We start from the raw sequence: 21866 nt of genomic DNA, 5'->3' as shown, positions 1-21866 counted from the left end.
TCCCATTCGGACTTTCTGCAGTAGGAACTGAGCTCAAGTCCTTCTGCAACTGTCAACATTCAGTTACGAGATGGCCTATGATTTTGCAGTGATTACAAAATTTGAGCAATTTTCCTTATTGAATGTCTTGCAAGAATTCATAATTATCCCCCACTTCAACCCAAGGACCAAAATATCGAATTCGGTGAATATCTCGATGTATCCAAAAACCGAGATATATCGGAAATATCATAGATATCCATTTTTTTGTTGACCAGTCAAAATTTTGTTTTGTATGTCGATATATCGGAAATATCGTCAATTATATCGGAAATATTGTCAATATATCGGTCAAAATCAACAATTTATATAGGATATATCGTATATATCGGTCGATATATATCGTTATATCAAAATTGTGAAATATATTGGAAAAAAACAGATTCAATATTTGGTTGAGATATATCGGATATTTCCATTTCGGTGTATCCAAAAAACGAGATATATCGAAGATATCTAGGATATCTTGACGATATCTCGGATATCTTGACGATATTTTGGGCCTTGCTTCAACCAAGATCTTATCTGGGATTGGTTTTGAGAGGTCGATATCTACTAACACACTTGCATAGTACCCATTATCTTTGTCCAACGAGTTTTCATCAACTCTATATGGATGTCCCAGTCTCCGAGAGTACGCGCCATAGCCATTAAATTCTCAACTTCCCAATACTCAACAGTGAGACCAGGAAATTTAACCCAAATGAGTGTAGTAGACTGTCTATGCGTTTCAATACATAAATTCATGACCAATTAGACAATCTTAGTATCTGCTTCCCTAGGTAACAAGGACCCCCAAAGGTAACTGATGTATCTTTGTCACGGAAGCAAGAACAATAGATACACAATGTATAAAAATACCCAAAACTAGGGTTTAATGAATAAAAACGAATTTCATAAATTCAATCTAATAATAAATCAAGTCTGAAAATCTTAAGGTTTACATCTCTACTTATATAGAGAACTAGTTAACAAATCCTAATCATAATAGAACTTGGGAAACTAAAATAGAAGCTAGTCTAATTCTAATTAACTAAGGATTTAAAATAGAAATAGAATAAAAAATAAACTCTAGCTATAGCATTATGCATGTGTTGTGCACATGATAATCTATTGCGTCCTCGCATCAATCCCCCCATCTTGAGAAGAGCTCGTCCCCGAGATTAAGTCCTTGTACTTCTGGTAGAAAGTAGGATCCATGAGTTGAAATGCAAAGATCGAAAATCCATGAATTTTCTGAGAATGGACGGTCATACCACTTCACCAAATAACGATCATAAGTACCCTGGCGAGTCGTAGTAGTAGAAACATCAATGACAGTTTCAATCCGATCTGTAGCAGTAGCAGGAACAACACTATGATCTACAGGTAGGGGAATAGGTGGAATACTATCGCCAACAAAAGGAGTGAGATCCGCTACATTATGAGTGCGAGATATACGCATCTCGGGAGAGAGTTCCAATTCATAAACATTCTCTTCACGACGGGCGACAATGGGAAATGGGCCAAATCGTCGCATCATTAACTTGTGAGATGGCCAACTTTCTTTTCTCAAATAAACCATCACCAAATCACCAACCTCGAAAGTCACCAAGCGCTTGTGTTTGTCTGCATTAGTCTTGTACATGGCATAAGATTTCTCGAAACGCTTCTTGACATCCTCATGAATAAGGTAATCCGGGAAGCAAATTCCTTTGCAGATGCACAAACGGGAACAGTCGATGGAATAAGAGCAAGATCAAGAACAGTAAGAGAAGTCATTTCAGTTACAATCATGAAAGGAGAAAGGCCTGTAGAACGGTTGACAGAGTTATTATAAGCAAATTCTACTTGTGCTAGAACAAACTCCCAAGATTTGGGATTATCATCAATCAAACACCTCAATAGGTCACCCAAACTACGATTTACAACCTCAGTCTGCCCATCAGTCTGTGGGTGGAAAGCTGTAGAAAATTAGAGCTTACTCTTAAAAAGCTTCCATAATGTTTTCCAAAATAGCTAGTAAACTTGACATCTCTCGTCGGGAAGTGATAGTCGCGAGGTAAACCATGCAAAACGAACTATCTCACGAAAATATAAATGAGCAACACGTGCGAATCACGTAAATGCGAGTGCATGGAATGAAATGAGCCATCTTGGAGAAACGATCCACAACCACAAAAATAGAATCCTTTCCGTGTGTAGAACGTGATAAACCCAACACAAAATCCATAGAGACATCAACCTAAGGTTTGTCGGGAATCGGAAGTGGAGTATACAAACCAGCATTAGTGTGCTTACCTTTCGCTGTCTAGCACACATAACATCGCTCAATAAACCGGTTAATATCTCTACGCATAGTAGGCCAAAAGTACTTCTCCCTAATAGAGGCAATGGTCGTTATGATCCCAAAGTGACCACTCAACCCCCCAACATGCATTTCAATCATAATCTGATCACGGAGGGAAGAAACAGGAATACAAAGCTATGAACCCCGAAATATGAAACCATCATGGAGAAAAAATTCACCAGATACACCATGATGTACTTAGGGGTGTGCATGGGTACCCAATTACCCGAACTGGAACCGGAACCGGAACCATTTATAACGGGTCTGGGTCCTAAAATGTTAGACCCATTTAAAGTGGGTCTTCAAGAACCGACCCGATAAAAAACCGAAACCGTTAGAACCAAATAGTAAAAAACCGATGGATACCCAAATCGGAACCGGAACCAGAACCGATTAGTTTGATTTTGATATATAGAATTTAGTATTATATTATGCTAAATAAAGACAAACCCAAACATTATTATTATATATAGTCTATATTTGTTAAGTGTAAAATTATACTAAATACATATAACATTTAGCATAATAGTAAATGTGTGTTATTAAATGCATCTTTTATAATTTTACATTAAATATGTGTATTATAAATATTAATAATAATGTTTACGTGTCTATGTCTACACGTATAGTCGTATACTATGAATTAACTAATGCACTGTCTATATTAACTAATGCATGAACGTGTACGTGTTTAATATATTATATGTATATATATTAGATAACGAATACATGCAATGCTAACTAACAATTGTGGTACATGTGGTATTTATTTTATATATGACGCATTACGTATAGTATAATATACATGTTCGATTTAAAATATACACATGCGTATAATGTATGATAATGTATGAGAATGTATTTAAAATTTTTAGATAACTTTTAAATATTATTATTGAATTTAGGACCATTACTTCTTATAAGAGGACAAAAATAGCGATGACAAGTGTTATAGTCGCCGTAAACCAACTTTTATATCGGTTATATAACTAAAAATAATAATTTTAGCAATAAAAATGTATAACCCGATAAGAAACCGGAACCGGAACCAGAACCGAAACCGACTTAATTAATGGGTATAGGTCTGGGTTTTCAAAATATAAGAAAAAACCCGAAAGAACCGAACCCGATAGGAACCGCTAAAAATAATCCCAGAACCGAAACCGATAAAAACCGACCCAGAACCGACCCATGAACACCCCTAGATGTACTAAACAGTCGGCATGAATAGGACCAAAATAGGCATCCTGAGCATATAAGTCGCGTAACTCATCAAAACCAAACAAAGAGGTACGGAGAGTAACCAAGAAATGTGAACGACGACTCAAAACATCAGCAACTCGATTATCCTTTCCAGACTGAAACTGTAAGTGGAAAGTATATTTCTGCAAGAAAGAGTTCCACTTGATATGTCGAGTATTGTCATCCTTCTGAGTATTAAGATAACGAAGAGCTTCATGGTCTGACTTTATGAGGAATGCACGATGAATAAGATAATGATGCCAATGTCGTACAGCTTGGACAACTGCATAGTACTCCAAGTCATATGTAGAATAATTCAACTTAGCACCAGTAAGTTTCTCACTATAGAAAGCAACCGACTTGCCATTTTGGCTCAAAACAGCACCAATGTTGTACTTACAAGTATCACATGTTACCTCAAAGAGTTGAGTGAAATCTGGCAAAACCAAAATAGGAGCAGAAGTCATCTTCTTCTTAATCAAGTCAAATGTCTCATTAGCTTCAAAAGTCCATTTGAAAGCTTTCTCACACATCAAAGCAGTTAAAGGAGCCATAATACTACTGAAATTATGAATGAACCTTCTATAGAAAGAAGCTAACCCATGAAAACTACGAACCTGAGTCACTGTAGAAGGAACAGGCCACTCAATAATAGCCTAGACTTTGGAATCATCAACACGAATACCATCGGCAGAAACCAAGAAACCCAAAAATACCACAGAGTCAACCATGAAAGAACATTTCTTAAGTTGTAAATAAAGCTTCTCAGTATGCAAAACACCCAAAAGAATCTCAATATGCTTGATATGTTCGGACTTCGGAAGAATCAGAAATCAAAATATCATCAAAGTAGACAACACAAAATTTATTCAAATAAGGCTTCAAAACCGAGAAATAAAGGCGATGAAGGTAGAAGGAGCATTAAAAAGACCAAAGGGCATGACCAACCACTCATATAAACCGTCTTTTGTTTTAAAGGCAGTTTTCCATTCATCTCCAAGGCGGATACGAATGTGATGAAATCCAGATCGCAAATCAAGCTTGGAAAACACCTTAGCACCATGCAATGAATCAAGCATATCCTCAAGGCGTGGAATGGGAAAACAATATTTCACAGTGATTTTGTTAATAGCCCTACTATCAACACACATCCTCCAACTCCCATCTTTCTTAGGAGTAAGTAAAGCTGGCACAACACAAGGAGACATACTCTGACAAATATCTTAGCTAATAACTTAGTAACTTGCCTCTGTAACTCGGCGTGTTCAGAAGGAGCCTTGCGATAATGTCGTAAGTTAGGGAGGGGAGCTCCAGGAATAAGATCAATAGTATGTTGGATATCTCGTAAAGGGGGCAATCCTTCATTAGCAGGCTCAGTACAAACATCAGAATATGAATCTAGCATTGGTTGAAACACAGGTGGTATAGTAGTAGGGTTTGCAAGAAATAACGCAATAAGAGCAAGAAACATACCGCAATGACGTCCGTCTGCTAGAAAACCTGGTTTCACTGGTGGGCGTGGCTGAGAAGGTGGGCGAAATGGAGTCAATGGTGCCAAAACAATTTTCTCACCACCAGAAGTGAAAGTATAAGTGTTCTCACGCCCATTATGAGTAACAAAGAGATCATACTGCCAGGGACGACCAAGTAACAAGTGGCATGCGTCCATGGGTGCAACAGAACACCAAACATCATTCTTGTATTTAGGACCAATGGAGAAAGAAACTAGACAACGGTGAGTAACCTTGACTGTGGCACCATCCTGTAACCAAGAAATAGTGTAAGGTTCAGGATGTGGCTAATCCTTGAGTTCCAGTTTGTCCACCATATCTTTAGAAACAATATTATCACTGGAACCGCTATCAATGATAACATTACACAACATGTCATTCGAAGTGCAGCAAGTACGAAAGATATTATGACGAAGCCATGATGTAGGATCATACTTAATAACTGGAGTAACTAAAGAACGGTGAACAATCAATTGGGGACAACCGGAATCTGCATAAGTTAAAAAGCCATCAATCTCAGTGACATCTTCTTCCGGATGGGTGAGATTTTCTTCATCCTGTGTTAAACCCACGCGTTTGCGTTTAGGACAGTCACTATGAACATGTCTAATTTCCTTACACTCATAGCATGTGATTGGACCCACTCTAGTAGGAGGAGGTTTGGATGACGAAGGAACATGGGTAGAAGTGGCACTAGCAGTAGTTGAAGGGGATGAGCGAAGCAAAACTTCAGCTTTGAGAGCATATTTAATAGCATCGGACATATCATAAACATCTTTGAAAGCTAATGCCTCTCGAAGTGGTTTGCGCAATCCATTCAAATAACACCCAACTTTTTGATCGACGGATTCAGACAAATCAGCCCGTGTGCACAACAAAAGAAACTCCTCAGTATACCCAGCCACACTTTGAAGCCTTTGTTTCAAGTTTTGGAGGCGCATGAATAAATCCCTTTCATAGTCATGAGGAATAAATTCTTTTTTCAACTCTCGGCGCATCTCATCCCATGTAGTAATCTTATTGTAACCCAATTTAGCACGAGTCAATTGAAGTTCATCCCACCAAACAAGTTGCATAGCCCGTTAATTTAGTCGCAACTAATTTAACACACTTAGGATCCTCAAAAATTTTATAATCAAAAACTTTTTCAATCTTATTTAACTAGTCGACAAAAGCATCAGGCTGTAATTTTCTATTAAATTCAGGCACGTCTAATTTAATATCACCCATCTGATTCTTCTCTAAAATGTGCAATAAACGATTAATATCAAAATTACCTGCATTATGGTGCACATTTTGTTGAGGCTCAAGCCTTTGATTGCGCCTATAGTGGTTATTACGCCTTGGTGGAGAAGGACTAGATGGAGAATCTGAAGGGTCCGGAGGATCAAAAGCTGGTGCTAACCGACGTGGTTGGTGGCGATTTCTTCGTAGTGTATGTGGTGGAGAATCTAACGTATCAAGTGTGTAGGGCGCATCCTGCTGGCCACGCCTATTAGTTGCTGGGCCCTTGACATACTGATTGGGAGGCCTCAAATTGTGTGGGTGGGCATTTGGACCAAACCCATTAGGTGCTTTAAAACGTCTGTGGGCTGGGTGGTTAGAAGCCCGTTGGGTATCCCTTAATTGAGCCCGACCATCAGGAGTGAGAGAGTCATCATCTCTGCAAACACCTCTTCCTGGTTTCACTGTTTCTCTTCGTCTTTCTCCGGATGGAGTCAAACCACGATGCTGATGAGCAGGAGACGTATGTCGACCTTGAAGATAGTGAGTTGTTGGTAACCACCTTTGTCGTCGATTATAACTTCGGCGATGATGCTTGGAGATTTCTATCACCACCTCTATGTTGATAATAGATTGGAGATTCCAAGGCCTTGCCTTGAAAAGGAATAATAGGAGGAAGATGACACCGATCTTTTCGAATAGGAGATGATGGGGTCAAAGGTGATTCCTCTCTGTGACGAATGTCTAATTGTTGCTGTGTGGGGTTGTGAGAAACACCCAAATCGACAGCTTTAGAATGGGAAGTTGAAGCTGAAGAGTTATGGCATGAGGGTGCATGATGGCGACAATCGCAGAGTTGAGGGCGTGAGGAGCTTGAGGAATTGGGCGAGTCGATATCAAGATTGAGTCGTGGGGCAGTAAGTTGTCGTCGCTACCTTTTCAATCTCTAAAGTCTGCTCAACTTCGATTGCTTTTGCTTTGCCTTTCCGATTACGATCATCCGTTTGCATCATCGTTTGCATATCCAAAATTGAGTCTTCTACCGATTCACCTTGTATTAACTCTGGGGGTCTACCATGACCTCGCTCTTGATTTGCCATAGCAAAATAACCAAGAAAGTTGCTGGAATCTGATACCAATTTGATGTATCTTTGTCGCGGAAGCAAAAACAATAGATACACAAAGTATAAAAATACCCAAAACTAGGGTTTAATGAATAAAAACGAATTTCATAAATTCAATCTAATAATAAATCAAGTCTGAAAATCTTAAGGTTTACATCTGCTTATATAGAGAACTAGTTAACAAATCCTAATCATAATAGAACTTGGGAAACTAAAATAGAAGCTAGTCTAATTCTAATTAACTAAGAATAGAAATAGAATAAAATATAAACTCTAGCTGTAGCATTATGCATGTGCTGTGCACATGATAATCTATTGCGTCCTTGCATCACTAACTCTTTTAAAGTTACCTTCATTTGAGAATCGTAGAATGATGTAACCTTTGCCTAAAGGTGAGATTTTTACCTGTTCTTTTAGACTGCAAACAGAGTTTGCTTCTTGTCGAATGACTTCCAGTTTGATGTTCTGCATATCCATTCTTGCCACCAACGCATGTTTACAAGCTTCTAACTTCTCAACGGCAATTGCAGGTAACTGAATTGAAGGTGTTTCACCTTGCTTACTTGGAACTGGTAATGATTCAAAATCTACCGTTTGGTTCATCCTATTTCTAGCTTTCTCTGCATATGTTGGCTTGAGAGCACCTGAACTCCCATTAGCAGTGATGCCAGAACTTTCCTTCGAATTATTCGAACCGGTTTGAGTAGTACCTCTAGCAAACCGAATGGTAAAGTTCCCAATTTCGATGTCCCAGCACTTGAGGTTGCCATGAATATCTCTTCAGAGAACCCAACACAGCAGAGACTGATCAACAACCCAACAGCAGCGTCTCCAGTGGTTGAGTCTTCCCCAAAGGGGGAAAGTTTTGTTGGTGTTCCCTCCAATACCAAATTTTTGAAGATAAGATTTAGCCAAGAAGAGAAATATTCGCGATCGTGTATACCCGTATGTCAACAAAGGGTAACTAGCACCCAGCCACTCTCACATTCGCTCACAAGTACGGAAATGTTAAGTCCATTAATGTTGAAGAAAAAAAAAATTAAGTTCCAGAATCGTGTGGGATTTGGAGAAAATGGTCAAACACAGGGAGATGTACATTAACCGGAACCTTCCTGGACAGTACTGTCGTTAACTCGCCAAATGCAAGATTATAGAGAGTGGGAGATCACAATATCTTTATTCTTTTATCCTATTTTATTTTGTGATCGGTAAAAGAGTAACATCCTTTGGTAAATCAAATACAAACAAAACATAAGATGAGGTATTCTACAAAGAACAAGAGATTAGAACAGAGGACAAAAAAAGAAACAAAGACATTCAATGGGGAGACCACAACACCACCAGAATTGGAGAGATTGAGGCCCTACCTACATAGACACCAGGGTGTGCAATTGAACCCCCTCAAATTCTTAAGTTTGAAGAACACGCGTTCTTTGGGGGCTTTAAAACTAGTCGCAATGTAAAGTTCGACTCCCCTCAACTATAAGGGATGGGTTATAGGGACATACATTACTAATTTACTATGTTACATGGACATGCCATATTCCAACAATAATTTGTGTCCGTGCAAAACACACAGACACAAATTATATGTAATATACCTCAGCTTTCTATATGAAAAACAACTAAAAAGGGTATCGAACTTTACAATTTTTGACAATGTGCGGACTAAACTATTTTTTTCAATCAAATTGGGGACCAAACTTTTTAATTTTTGCAATGTGGGGATTAGTTACACATGCCGTCTAAATTTTCACACATGGTGTTTCATAATTCCCACATCCAACTCTTCTTATTTTCACCTTCAACCACAGCCTAAGCTATTAGGTACATTTGGTTGTCCCATCCCTTCCAACTGCAGTTAATAGTGTGAGAAATTTAGACGGCATGTGTAACTAGTCCCCACATTGCAAAAATTAAAACGTTTGGTCCCCAATTTGTCCGGAAAAAAAAAATTAGTCCCCACATTTCAAAAAATGTAAAGTTCAATACCTTTTTTAGTCGTTTTTTTGCTTTTATATTTTGTCATGTCAGACATTTTGTATCAATGTCGCATATGAACACACGAATCTGTGTCAATGTAACTTAGCTAATTTACACATATAAATAAACTCAAAATCGGTAGGGCACTTCTAATTTTTAGATTAGGTTAATTTTCTGTGTGTATGATCTCCTAACTATTTTAAACATAGTCACAGAAAATTGGTGTATTCGAAAGTTTCTAACCTTGCCAAATATAGTACCAATTACCGTGAAAAATGCACGGTATCCAATTCTTAATATGTTAACTACATTTGATGGGGTAGAAGTTTCCGATTTCAAACATTTTTTGTGGAAATGTTTAAAGTGACTGGGAGATTGTAACTACAACATATTAGCCAAATCTAAAACTTAGAAATGCCCTAAACCTCATGAGTTTGTTTACGTGTTTTAGTAACATATGTTCCTAGAACCCTTACCCAACTTAATATCTGAATCCTGAACCTATAGACCCCACTGTATTAGTTCCTTCCCTGCTTAAACCGACGCTCCCAAGTTCCAAGTCAGGGAGTTCTAAATCAAAGGTAGAAACAGCTCCTACATAAAAAACCACCAAATTTACCTATGCACTTTCTATTTTTCCTTCTTTTGAGTTGTTTCACTTCACAAAATACTTTAGAAATTATTTTGAAAGCAATTTTACTACATTGAGTTATATTAAGAAAGACTTTAAATAATTTGCTCCCTTCGTGACTAAATAAATGTGCCATTTTGGCGTGATCCCCATCAACAAATCTTGGATCCCTCTCCCCTCCCCCCTCCCCCGCAAAGGATTCCAATCGAGGTAAGAAATAGGAGGGATCTAAGAGCTCCCGAATCTCATGGAGTGCATTATAGCTTTAACTACGAAAATCTATATTTTCTTGTGTAAGAATAAAACTTTATATTCCAACCCTCTTTAGTAAAACCCCACCACCACAACCACCCAATGCGGGAAAATATGGAATTATTTGCCTCGTTAATCATGTGTTTTCTACACTTAAAACCCCAACAAAGTCTCAAATAAAACATCTTCACTCGTGTGCAGCTAAACAAAAAATACAAATTTTCTTAAAACAATTCTTATGGGAAATATTTCCATGACAAACTATTTTGATGAATAAAGCAGGGCCTAAAGTAAAATTGATAGGACAAATTAAGCAAGGGACAAAAGATTGATTAATTGCACACTTCCAATCATCTCATCTACAGGAACACTTTGTCAACTTCTAGATTAGACGAGGCCCTTCAGTCATCCCACTAATTTATCCCTGTAAACTTGAGCTAAATATCCTGATGCCTAAACATCATCAGTGTATAAAAATGGAGTAGTACTACTCTTATATATCTTGCCACCGGTATGAAAGGTATCCTAGATCTACGTTTATATAAGCTAAATGACATGGAAGATCCAGGTCATCTTAGGACATAGAGAAACTCATAGCATAAAGATGATGGAGGTGTCATTTAAGTTGCAACAAAATGGAAAATAGCATACGACATCTTTAAGAAACTAACAATATTCAGGATAACTATACCTGGGAACTCGACATCTTTAAGAAACTTCCTATTGGGAGCTTCGCAGTTGAAATTCCCTGATCTTTTGCTTTGTTCATGGTTATCCCTTTCCATCTGTTCCGATCCACCAACCCACCGATAATATATATTTTCTTCGGATCAAGTTCGTCGAGCACAGTTTCCGCATCTGCTGTGAGATAAACCAGATTTTCCTTCTGTTGTTCCAAGGCATCAATATATGACCTGCTCTCCTTCTCAATGAACCACTTATCAAATCCAGGAAGCCTTCGCAGTTGTGTCTGTATTTCTCCTCTGCATCCAGTTAACCAGAGATGAGCTGGTGAATCACATCTTCCATTCACTGCATAGCAATACATAATCTGCAGCTAATATCAGTGAAATGTATGGTAATTGACTCCCAAACAAGAAGTCAGTGATATATATATCTAAAGAGACTATGATGCAAGATATGGTTTCTAAACTCTCTGATTAACGATATATCTAAAGAGGAATGTTTGGACAGACCTACTCTTGATGGGCTAGCATTACTGTGTATAGAGGAGGAACTAGTTGTATGGATGGAGAGGAACTTTGAGGAAGATGAAGTCAAAAGGGCTCTCAACTCTTTGGCAGGTGAAAAATCTCCCGGACCAGATGGATTTGCAATGATAGTGTACAAAAGTTGCTGGCACTTTATTAAGGATTCTATCATGGAGGTGGTCCGTGAACTGCAGGAAAACTCCTTTATTAACTGGAGATTCAATTCGACTTTTATCACATTGGCTCCGAAAGTGGATGGGGCAGCTACGGTGGCGGAATACAGACCTATCAGCTTACTGGGTGGAGTGTATAAGATCACAGCTAAAGTTTTAACACTTCGGCTTATGAGCTATCAGCTTACTGGGTGGAGTGTATAAGATCACAACTAAAGTTTTAACACTTCGGCTTATGAGTGTGATGCACAAACTGGTTGGGGCATATCAAGGATCATCTTTAGAGGGACGACAAATTCAAGATGAGGTGTTGAACTGTTGATAGCAAATGAACTTATTGATACCCGTCGAAGGAATGGTGATCCTGGACTGATTTGTAAGATTGATTTTATGAAAGCATTCGATAGTGTAAGCTGGTCCTTCATTGACTATTTGCTGGGTAGATATGGTTTTGGAATTAAATGGAGACGGTGGATCAAAGCATGTTTATCTACAACACATTTTTCAGTCATGGTCAATGGCAGCCCTGAAGGATTCTTCACTAGCACAAAGGGCCTGCGATAGGGAGATCCTCTATCCCCATTGTTGTTCGTGCTTGTTGCGGAGTCACTAACAAGAATGGTATTCAAAGCTCAAGACAATGGTATGATTACTGGGTTTAGAGCTTCAGCTACAAATCCAAGTATTCCCATACTCCAATACGCCGACGATACTATCTTCTTTTTTTATGCTAAAGAAGACCAAGTGCTCAATTTAAAGATTATCCTCTTATGTGATTTGACGCGGTCTCAAGGTTGCATGTTAATTTGAGTAAGACTAACCTATATGGAGTGAATGACATCCCCAATTTAAATGCATTGGCCATGGTTTTGGGTTGTAGGACTGGTTCGTTACCATCATCATATCTCGGGTTACCATTAGCTGCTGGGTATAAGGCTAAAAGTGTGTGGAACCCAGTCATTGAAAGATGCAGCAAAAGATTAGTTATTTGGAAGCGCAAATATTTGTCAAAAGGAGGTAGGATTATCCTTATCAAGTCCACACTTGCTAGTACGCCCATATACTTTCTTTATCTACTCATTATTCCAGCATCGGTGGCTGAATTACTAGAGAAAATGATGAGAGACTTTCTTTGGGGTACGACAAATGAGGTGCAGCGTTATCATTTGATATCTTGGGAAAGAGTGTGCCTTCCAAAACAGTATGGTAGACTTGGTTTTAGACGTATTCGAGATGTGAATGCCTCTTTGCTTTCTAAGTGGATTTGGCGTTTCGGTAGTGAAGAAGAGGGTCTGCGGAAAGATGTGATCAGGGATAAATATGGAGTTGTCGGAACAGGATGGTTCACTAAAAAAGTCAGCCACTCACATGGATGCAGTCTTTGGAAAGGAATCACGAACCATAAAGATATGATGGAGAGAGTTAAGCTTCAAGCTGGGAAATGGAGAAAGAATTATGTCCTGGGATGATAAGTGGTGCTCGCAAATGCCTCTAAAAGAACGTTTCAAAGATTTGTATGTCATCAAAGACCATTAATACTGAGTAGTGGAAAATGCTCCCAGTGACCCACGTCAGCCCCTTTTTTTTCTCTAAGACTGACACATCATATTTTACAATAATTCGGCATAAAAAAGGAATTATAATACTGTTTTTGCCTATTTCAATTGTACAACCCAAAATAGATAAAAACAAAACCCCTTTCCATAATCTCTTTCAATTGCAACTCTAGAAAAAAAAAAATCATCTCTTCAAACTCTCTTTATTCTTCTTCCAAAATTAAATCAAACTATTACAATAACCTTACCAACATTATTGAAGTTTCAAGTCTCTCCTACACACGAAAAAAAGGTCATGGAGTGAAGATGATTTACAATGGGAAACCTCACGATTTGACTCTGAACAAGAGGAGGTCTTCGTGTAACAATGCAAATTCTCCGGAAAAAAAAACCTCAAAAGCGCTACATCTCTAAAATCTCTATCCGGGAGAAGAAGAAGAAGAGATTGCTTCTCTTGAGATCTTTGAATGGATAGTCTTCTCTGCTATCATAATTAGGTGCTAGATTTGATGATGAGAAGTCATTTTCCATGTCACGCATGAGCCCTCGAGAAAAGATTTGGCCATCATCGCTTTTTTGTTGCATCGACTCTTATGGAACATGGTGGTGTCCCTCGGTCGGATCTCCTAAGACCCTCTTTAAAGAAGCTATCCATGTTATCACCGTGGTTATGAGGACAAGTCGGGATTGGGGAAGGGAGGTATCTTTGCTTCAATGGCTTCACGCTTGTAGTTGATCTTGCTTAGTTCTTTCTTCATATGGAATATACATTTATCCATACTAAAACATTTTGGTTCTCTATGTTCACTTAAATAGCTCTACCTTTAAAGTTTCGATAACTTCGACTCTGCAGATTGGATGGATCTATGGTTCTCATACGAAGATATTCTAACAGATTCAAAATGCATGCCCGTGGTTGGTGATCAATATACTACATGCCTCATCCCCCCTTTAAAGGGTCTCCGCTCCTATTAATCTTTCGGATCGTCTCAATCAAGTTCTTCGATTGGGCTCACGGGTTCGTTGAAATTCTCCTCGGTCGACATTGCCCCAATATGGTATGGTTATGGTGGAAGGTTGAAACGGCTCGAGATTTTGCATATATCAACACCACTATTTACCCTATCATAGCCATTCCTCTACTTGCTTATTGTACTTTGCCAATCAGATGTCCGTTCCCTGGAAGTTCATCATTCCACGTAATGACGATTGTCCTCCCATATGATGTCTAGGGTCACCAAAGAAGTTGAATACCCCGCTTGAATACTTAAATGTTGAGTGTAGGAACCGGTATTCATTTCCAAATAAATTCAGATTTTTTAAGATTTTTGGATGTCTAGGGTCACCAAAGAAGATGAATACCTTGTTTGAATACTTAAATGCCGAGTGTAGGAACCGGTATTCATTTCCAGCCTAAATGTTCTCGATAGATTTAGCCATGTCATGTTTTCATTTCAAATATCTTCAAATGACGTATTACTTAAGATCCGTGATACTAAGAAGTCAACTTTACCTAATGAGGATTACCTTCATTTCCAATTCATTTAAAAGCGACCAAAAACTTCCAAAAACTCCAGCATTCAAGAAGTTATTGATAGCACATGCATCACATTCTTTTGGATATTATGTTGTCTAATATAGTTCAATGCTTTCCAAAGTGCTTTGGCTTGCTGACTTTAAGGAACAAATTTGAATGTTAGTATATAGGTTCCAATCGGAGATAATGTCTTTACCTATTGAGCTCTTTCTTTAATTGGGGCTTCATGATATATTTGAGTTAGATAATCCTAATGTGATTGTTGTTTGATTTTGAAATAGTATTGAATTAAGTTGGCGTGTTTTCGAGTTGTTGGAAGCGAGGGTTTTATGGGGAGATTCCTTTTTCTATTTTTCCCTTTAAAAAGTCCTAAATCTCTCCATCTCCAAAGATTATGCTTTCGCATACTACTCATGGCCCGGCTTAAACATTTCGGCCCGGAAAGAAAATGTCTCGTACATTCTCTCCCTTAAAAGCTTGAAACCGCATTTCAAGTAGTTTCTCTTTGTAACTCTTAGCATTTCCCAATATCATTTTGTTTCATAGTTTCCCTTTCAAGACCCATTTCTTTAAATTGCTCTCGTTTTAAGTTATAATAGATTGCTTTTGGTTCACTTAACAGGTTCGCAATATTTCCATTATTTGATATTTTTTCCAAGTGTGTATTTCCATTTGATAGTTTTATAAAGATATTTGTTTGTGGAACTTGAATAGATTATTTATTTCTAGATCTTAATTTGGGGTTATTCTTTCAATATAGGTCATGTTCGGTTCATTTACCATTATATTGGTTGTTCATAATGTTCTTTGTATGTGCAATTGATGAGCTCAATTTCGATTTTGGTTACTATCAACTGAAACCTTTGGTTTGAAACTATGAATTTACTTTAATGAACCTTTTTAGGTTATCTGCAATCGTTCTTTGCAATTCTAACTTGGTAACCAAACTTTCCGTTTAACCCACCCGTGCACGGTGTTTGTAAGTTTTTGCTCATTTGTCCAAATTCACGATCTTGAATTTGGAGTTTTAATTGCCCTATAATTTAATAGTTTTGTTGTGTTAGCAACTTTTTTTTGTCGTAAAGTGGAATTTGTATTAACCGTATGAAAAAGTAAAAACATTACAATTTTGTTGCGAGCCTCTCAATTCTACTTAGTCTTAGAGACCAAACAAGAAAGGAGACTACCCATTTGTAAATCTAAGATAGCTTAAATGGTGATCCTCAACTATTTATAGAGAAATGGAGGCCTCCCAACAAAAGTTTCCATGACTCCTCGGACCTAAAAGTGTTCGTTTGTGTTAACAAACTCCATAAAAGTTACTGGGGTTTTGAACCATTCACGATCGAAGTCCTTAAGTAAAGCGATATAGTGTTGAACAAAATTTCAAGATATCAACATGTAGTTACCCTTTTGCAAATTATACGGCTCTTCTAATGGTATCCATTGGTAAACGCTCTTCCAATGTGTTTGCATCTCTTGAAGGAAAACTTTATATTCGCCTAGCTTGAAAGTAGGGTAAGTCCTTTTTCATTCTTCAACTTCAGCTTCTTGCTTGAATTAGATATTATTCGTTGAAGTTGGAATATTGAGATGAATTAGATCTATTTCTAATTGGTGTTGGAATATTGGAATGTAATGATGGTTTTATCGCGATGTCCGATAGCAAATTATCTTTTTAGTCTCAAATTAAGCAAAAAGTCTATGAGTAAAACTAACAACTAGGACTATGAATCACATACTATGTTTGTGAAGAAAGCAATGGTCAAGAGTTACTTAGTTTCTTAATCAAGAGAATTAGTATAGTAAATGGCGGGAAGCTTTGGAGAAGGGGATATCTTATTGTGGCTTACTTATTCTTCGATGTTGTTGCTCGAGTTAATTATCGCACTAAAACACAAATATGTCAAAAGGAAATTCGTGTTTATGTTAGATGGATGGATTTAATTTCTCATTTTGTTAAGTTCCCAAATGATGGGGTAAATTCAAGGTCCATCGCTTAAGTTCCCAATGTTGTTTTGATTCGTTGTTAATCATGTTGTTATTTTGATTTAGGGTCCCGAAAAGTTGAACAAGAAATACATGTATTCGCCTCATTTTTGAAATTGCATGGATAAAGGATCAATATTATGTGAGGTTCGAGATTCTCGCTTCCCATAAATAATCGAGCCTTTAAGATGGTCCATTCCGAGCTTGCTGTTGGTGTGTTGGTGTGTGCTCTGTCTCTCTTTTTCGAAGGTTTACGTCTTTTTTATTGTGTGCATTATAATGTAGCAAAATGAATCATTATTTGAAATAATAAAGTGAATCATTATTAGTACATTGATTGTATATCCCTATTGGTTTTACCCATGTCAAGTGAATCGTAAAATTTGCGTTTGAATGTTGCTTATGAAACATTTTAAATTGGCTTTTGAATGTCAAAAAATTAAGTTGTGAACTTCCTTTTTTTTTTTTTTTTTTTTTAAATAAAAAGGAAAATTTTTATATGGCAAGTAGGCATGTATAACTATTAAGTATATGTTTTTCAAATGAAACAAATGTCTTATAAAAAATCTAGGCACATTATAACTTTAGCCTTCCTCAATGATTTGAAGATCGGCACGTACTCACTATGATATAATATAATGAGTTTTACATATATCAACTCTTCAATCATAGTGTATCTTATATTCTTATGTGCTTGGACCTCTAAAAACACCTACTTTTGTGTGTGCACTTAGGTTTATATTGACATACATACTACAATTAGAATCCTATCGAGAAAATATCGTATGAAATTTAGTGGTAATTGGTGGGTTTGTGAATACATTCTTTTGGTGACCCTTTCTATTGAGTAAAAATTTTCCAAAATTTTGCATGTGTAGGAATCACCCTCAAGAAAGGGATAATATCTAATTGCATGACTTTTTGTGACAAGAAAACCATTTTCATTTATAGGAGATACTTTTTTTGGATTCATTTGAGAAATAGTTAACCATTTCCAATGATGAACATTAACCGATGAACTGATTGTTTGCTTCCCTAATCAAAGCATGTTCCACTTCCCCGCTTTAGAAATCTGACTATACTTGATAGAAGTACCACATTCCCTCACCCCTACACATATACTTGATAGAAATATGGCTCCTTAATGGACATATGATTTTAATTAGTTTGAAAATGGCTTTCAATATGATATTTTGGTTAATGCAGGCTTACTTGGATGCTTAGTTTATGTTGCTCGCATTTACCGAGAACACTTTATACGTCCAAGTGAGCTCAACAATTCGCTCCTCCAACTAATGATAAAATAGCGAGACATAGACTACGGCCCTATAGTAAAATCACCTTATGCTACCTCAATAGCAAATGGAAAGATAAGATTGTACTCTCATTCTCTGAAACTCCTAAGTTTTTGAAGTACAAATTAAAACAGTTTGATTGTTGCTTACACAAAGTGGGGAGATCCCAACATGGATCATCGGCTGGGAGAGACCTGAAGACATGGACACACCACGCAAGGCTTAGTTGCATACAAGATGTCAAATCAGAACCCAGGCTCGGATGCTGCAGCAGAGACTGTTGCTGCATTGGCAGCTGCGTCAATTGTGTTCAAAGACTCCAAAACTTCGTACTCTTCCAAACTACTTCAGAGTTCAGACTGCAATGAAAGTAAAATCTCCTAAACTATGATTTATTGAGAAAAGTGAAACTTTATTTAACCTCCTCAAGTTTCATGACATTTATAATTGTACTGATGCAGGTGTTTGATTTTGTGGATAGGTACAGGGGCTCTTATAGTGACTCTCTTGGGGTGGCGTGCCCATTTTACTGCTCTTATTCAGGATATCATGTAACACTTACCATCAAAGTTCAGACCCTTCATTTTAATCCCCACAAAAACTTACTATAACATGACTAACTTCAATTTCTAACCAGGATGGGCTTCTCTGCGGTGCATCATGGCTTCATAACACTTCACAAAACAGTTCATACTTGGCATACATCCAGTCCAATGGCCACACTCTTGGTGCAGACGATGATGATTTTTCTTTCAGTTGGGACGATAAGCAAGTTGGGACCAAAATCCTTCTTTCAAAAATTTTACATATCTTCTCTTCTACAGAACTTCTTGGACACAAAGGTTGAAGAATTTCAAGTATACAAAGTGCACTCAGACAACTACATATGCTCTCTGATCCGATCATCTGGTTTTCAGGCCCAATACACAACAGGTTAGGTCTACCACAGACTACACTGAGAGATACACTTTATTATTAGTACATTCATATACCTAATCACCAACATGAATTTAATTTGTTGTCGAGGTTAGAGTTTTGAGTTATAAGACGACTGATTTTCATATTTCAAATTGTTCAATATTGTCTTTTGGATGTTCATTTTGGTTTAGGTTTTGAAAATATTGTAGTTAAATTCAGCAAAGAAATAACATTGTTTTTTTTTAGATGGATTTTAGCAATGCTAAACATCGATTCTTGGATGTAATTTTGTGGCTCTCTTTTTCATTGTGTATTTAACTTGCAGCTATACCTATATTTGGTTGACGCCGCTACTATATTCATCAAACCAATTCACAAGGAAGCAACCAGTATTATTACTTGACATGCAATGGAAAAGAAGGTAGCGGGTGGGAAAGAATAATGAAAAGGAAATAGTTGATGCCACGAAACAACATGCTTTGGTGGAGAAAACCGCATGAAGAACCAAGCATTTGGTTAAAATACTAACGTTGTATAGTAAGGCCTCCAAAGGAGGTTTCTAATGAACATAGCAGGTGTCATGGTTATAATTTCATGATGATTTTTTAATTGTCAAAGTTGATTCATGGTTGACGATCATTTTGTAATCCCATAGGGTTTAATAATCAATATTTACTTATGTTGTAATTGAAAGTGTTAATACTTTTGTTGGAATCCAAGATTTTCATTTATTGGGAAAAAAAAATCCAAGATTTTCCATATATGACAGTCTCTTGTGTGAAGAAACCCATTACTCTCAAGCCATTTTTCATATAAGGTTGAACGTTACCCATTTCCTTTTGTTTCGGTTGAAAATTTTAATTTTTTAAGTCATTAGTCCGAACTCCTAGCTTTTCCTTTTGCTTGGTATTATGTCTTATATTCCAAGGAAATTCACAACACCAAATGATTCAAGACTGCACGCATACATCAAGGGGCGGGTAGGACAACAGAGCTATCAATTCCTAGACTAAAACTTATGTGTACCGTGTACCAATGGTGGCCCAATGCTAATATGCAAGCACCATGTTTTGCCATCTCTTAAAAGCAAATTCAAGAGTTGGAAAGGAAAACCAGTCCTATCAATAATGTTTCTATGCAATTATGGCATGTTATCCAAAGTCAACTTTAAAAATGGCACGCCCTATCACAAATATGCTTATATGCCCAAAACAATTTCAAAACTTTGGTTGATTCGGGAGCAAATATAAGAAGCATGGCTTAAAACCCTCCTCCAAGAAAAAGCAATTTTACTTAGTAATATCATCTAATAGTGTTAAGGATGTGCGTTCTTCATAACTTCTTCATAATCTGTTATTGTGCTCGAGCTAATCAACTATTAATGTAATAAGCCGGCCACTGGCCGGCATATTGGCTAGTTTCTAGTAACAAGTCTGGGACTGTTCAACAACATGTTATAAGGGATAATGGTGTACAGTCGTGGGATCTGAAATTTAGAAGGAATTTGTTCGATAGAGAGCTACTACAGATCTGTGATCTGTGAGTTTCTGGATTTGCTTGCTATTCAAAGGGTTAATGAAGATCATGACAAATGGAAGTGGTTAGGGTCTTAGGGAAGGTTCAACCGTATGAGTTGATTGATGAAAAAAGGATACAAGCTTTGCACTTGGGAGGCCTTAATTTTCCATATAGCAATGTTTGGAATAATAGAGTTCCATCCAAAGTCTCATTCTTTTGTTTGGGCTTTATGCTGGGGGAGGACCTTGACGTAAAGAGAGGTAAAATCCTAGTCAACAGGTGTGTCATGTGTACTAAGGAGGAGGAAACCATTCAGCACTTGTTCATGGCACAAATAATATGGGATTATTTCATGTAGGACCAGGGCATTATAGTAAAAAAAAAAAAAAAGTCTCTCACCTGATGAACAAGACTATTAATCTCATTCCCCGTCATCAAATCGGTAAACTCAAGATCAACAACAATCTTCTGCCCATCTACTTTAGCTCTTTCCAGCTTCTCAATCTTCCTCCCTCTCTCCTCTGACCTTTTCTCCATTCTCTCCTTTCTCATCTCTTTTCTCGTCTCTATCAATTTCAATTTCTCCTCTTCTGCTAGACTCGACAGTTTCTCGTCCCATTCTTTTCGTTTCCTCTCTGCTTCTTTTTGTTTCTGTTGTTTTATTGCTGCCTTTTTTTGGACTTTTTTTTCTTCGTATTTTTCTTGTTTCAGGAGTCTCTTTTGTGCGTTCTTCGAGAGAAGGGTGGGACTGGAAGTCTCATTGTTGCTTCTTTCGAGGGTGGTTTCGTCATTTTCCATTACTTCTACCATTTGTTCTTGCGACTGAAAATTTTGAGCAGAGAATGAAATGAGGCTCTGGGAAAGCAGAAGTAAAAAGACCGAAATGTCGGTACTTTGGAACTTTTCGGTGTCGGTATATAAATTTCGAGTGAATCGGCCACATAATTCAGTAGTCTCGGGCTCTAATGAAAGTATGAAACTCTGGTTATAACTCTAAGGGTTTTTTTGACATATGCCCCAATTGGAGTGCTCATTTGATACAGACCCCTAATTTTTTTGACTTTTGTTTTGGACCCCAATTGTAATATGTGACTGGGTCACCTTGGTCAGTCTTTTACTTCATGACCAAAATACCCTTATGAGGTTTTAATATCGAAAATACCACCAACTATGGTTGTAGTTTTATCACTACGTGGTTACATCTGAACCAATCATCAATTACTGTAGAAGTAAAGCAATCTACGGTGGAGAGGCAACATGCACTTCACGTCAAATCAAATTCCCTTTTTTTTATTGTTCTTTTCTCTCTTAACTCAGTTCATTTGGAGGGAAAA

At 37.4% G+C, this 21866-nt stretch overlaps 2 protein-coding genes across 3 annotated transcripts in view; one reads left to right on the top strand and one right to left on the bottom strand.

Annotated features, from left to right (window-relative positions):
* Positions 1-21509, bottom strand: part of TRM10 (tRNA (guanine(9)-N1)-methyltransferase-like protein) — a 34430-nt gene extending 12921 nt beyond the window's left edge. Inside the window, exons 1-2 of the mRNA XM_086587363.1 lie at positions 20932-21509; positions 11027-11386 (exon numbers count right to left, since the gene is read on the bottom strand). Coding sequence (XP_086443489.1) covers positions 11027-11386; positions 20932-21342 — 771 coding nt within the window. The 5' untranslated portion in view covers positions 21343-21509. The remainder of the gene's footprint in view (positions 1-11026; positions 11387-20931) is intronic.
* LOC147473495 (endoglucanase CX-like) lies at positions 18261-19404 on the top strand. Of its 2 annotated transcripts, XM_086587371.1 has the most exons (4): positions 18261-18466; positions 18578-18647; positions 18734-19029; positions 19340-19404. In XM_086587371.1, the coding sequence occupies exons 1-4, from the start codon at positions 18334-18336 to the stop codon at positions 19357-19359; spliced, it is 519 nt and encodes a 172-aa protein (XP_086443497.1). In that variant the 5' UTR covers positions 18261-18333; the 3' UTR covers positions 19360-19404. The 2 variants fall into 2 exon arrangements, 1 of the variants encoding a protein (XP_086443497.1); XR_015210412.1 differs by having other exon boundaries at positions 18558-19029.
* Positions 21510-21866: the final 357 nt, after the last annotated feature.

This window comes from Coptis chinensis, unplaced genomic scaffold (genome assembly GCF_015680905.1).
Source record: "Coptis chinensis isolate HL-2020 unplaced genomic scaffold, ASM1568090v1 utg2425_pilon_pilon, whole genome shotgun sequence".
NCBI classification, from domain to species: domain Eukaryota; kingdom Viridiplantae; phylum Streptophyta; class Magnoliopsida; order Ranunculales; family Ranunculaceae; genus Coptis; species Coptis chinensis.
This window is presented reverse-complemented; position numbering and strand designations above follow the sequence as displayed.

Bases quoted from the DNA above. Each gene is read 5' to 3' on its own strand.
- LOC147473495 (XM_086587371.1), top strand. From the start codon at position 18,334: ATGTCAAATCAGAACCCAGGCTCGGATGCTGCAGCAGAGACTGTTGCT. The intron at 18,467-18,577 runs GTAAAATCTCCT...TTTTGTGGATAG, and splicing joins GAGTTCAGACTGCAATGAAA to GTACAGGGGCTCTTATAGTG. The intron at 19,030-19,339 runs GTTAGGTCTACC...TTTAACTTGCAG, and splicing joins TCAGGCCCAATACACAACAG to CTATACCTATATTTGGTTGA.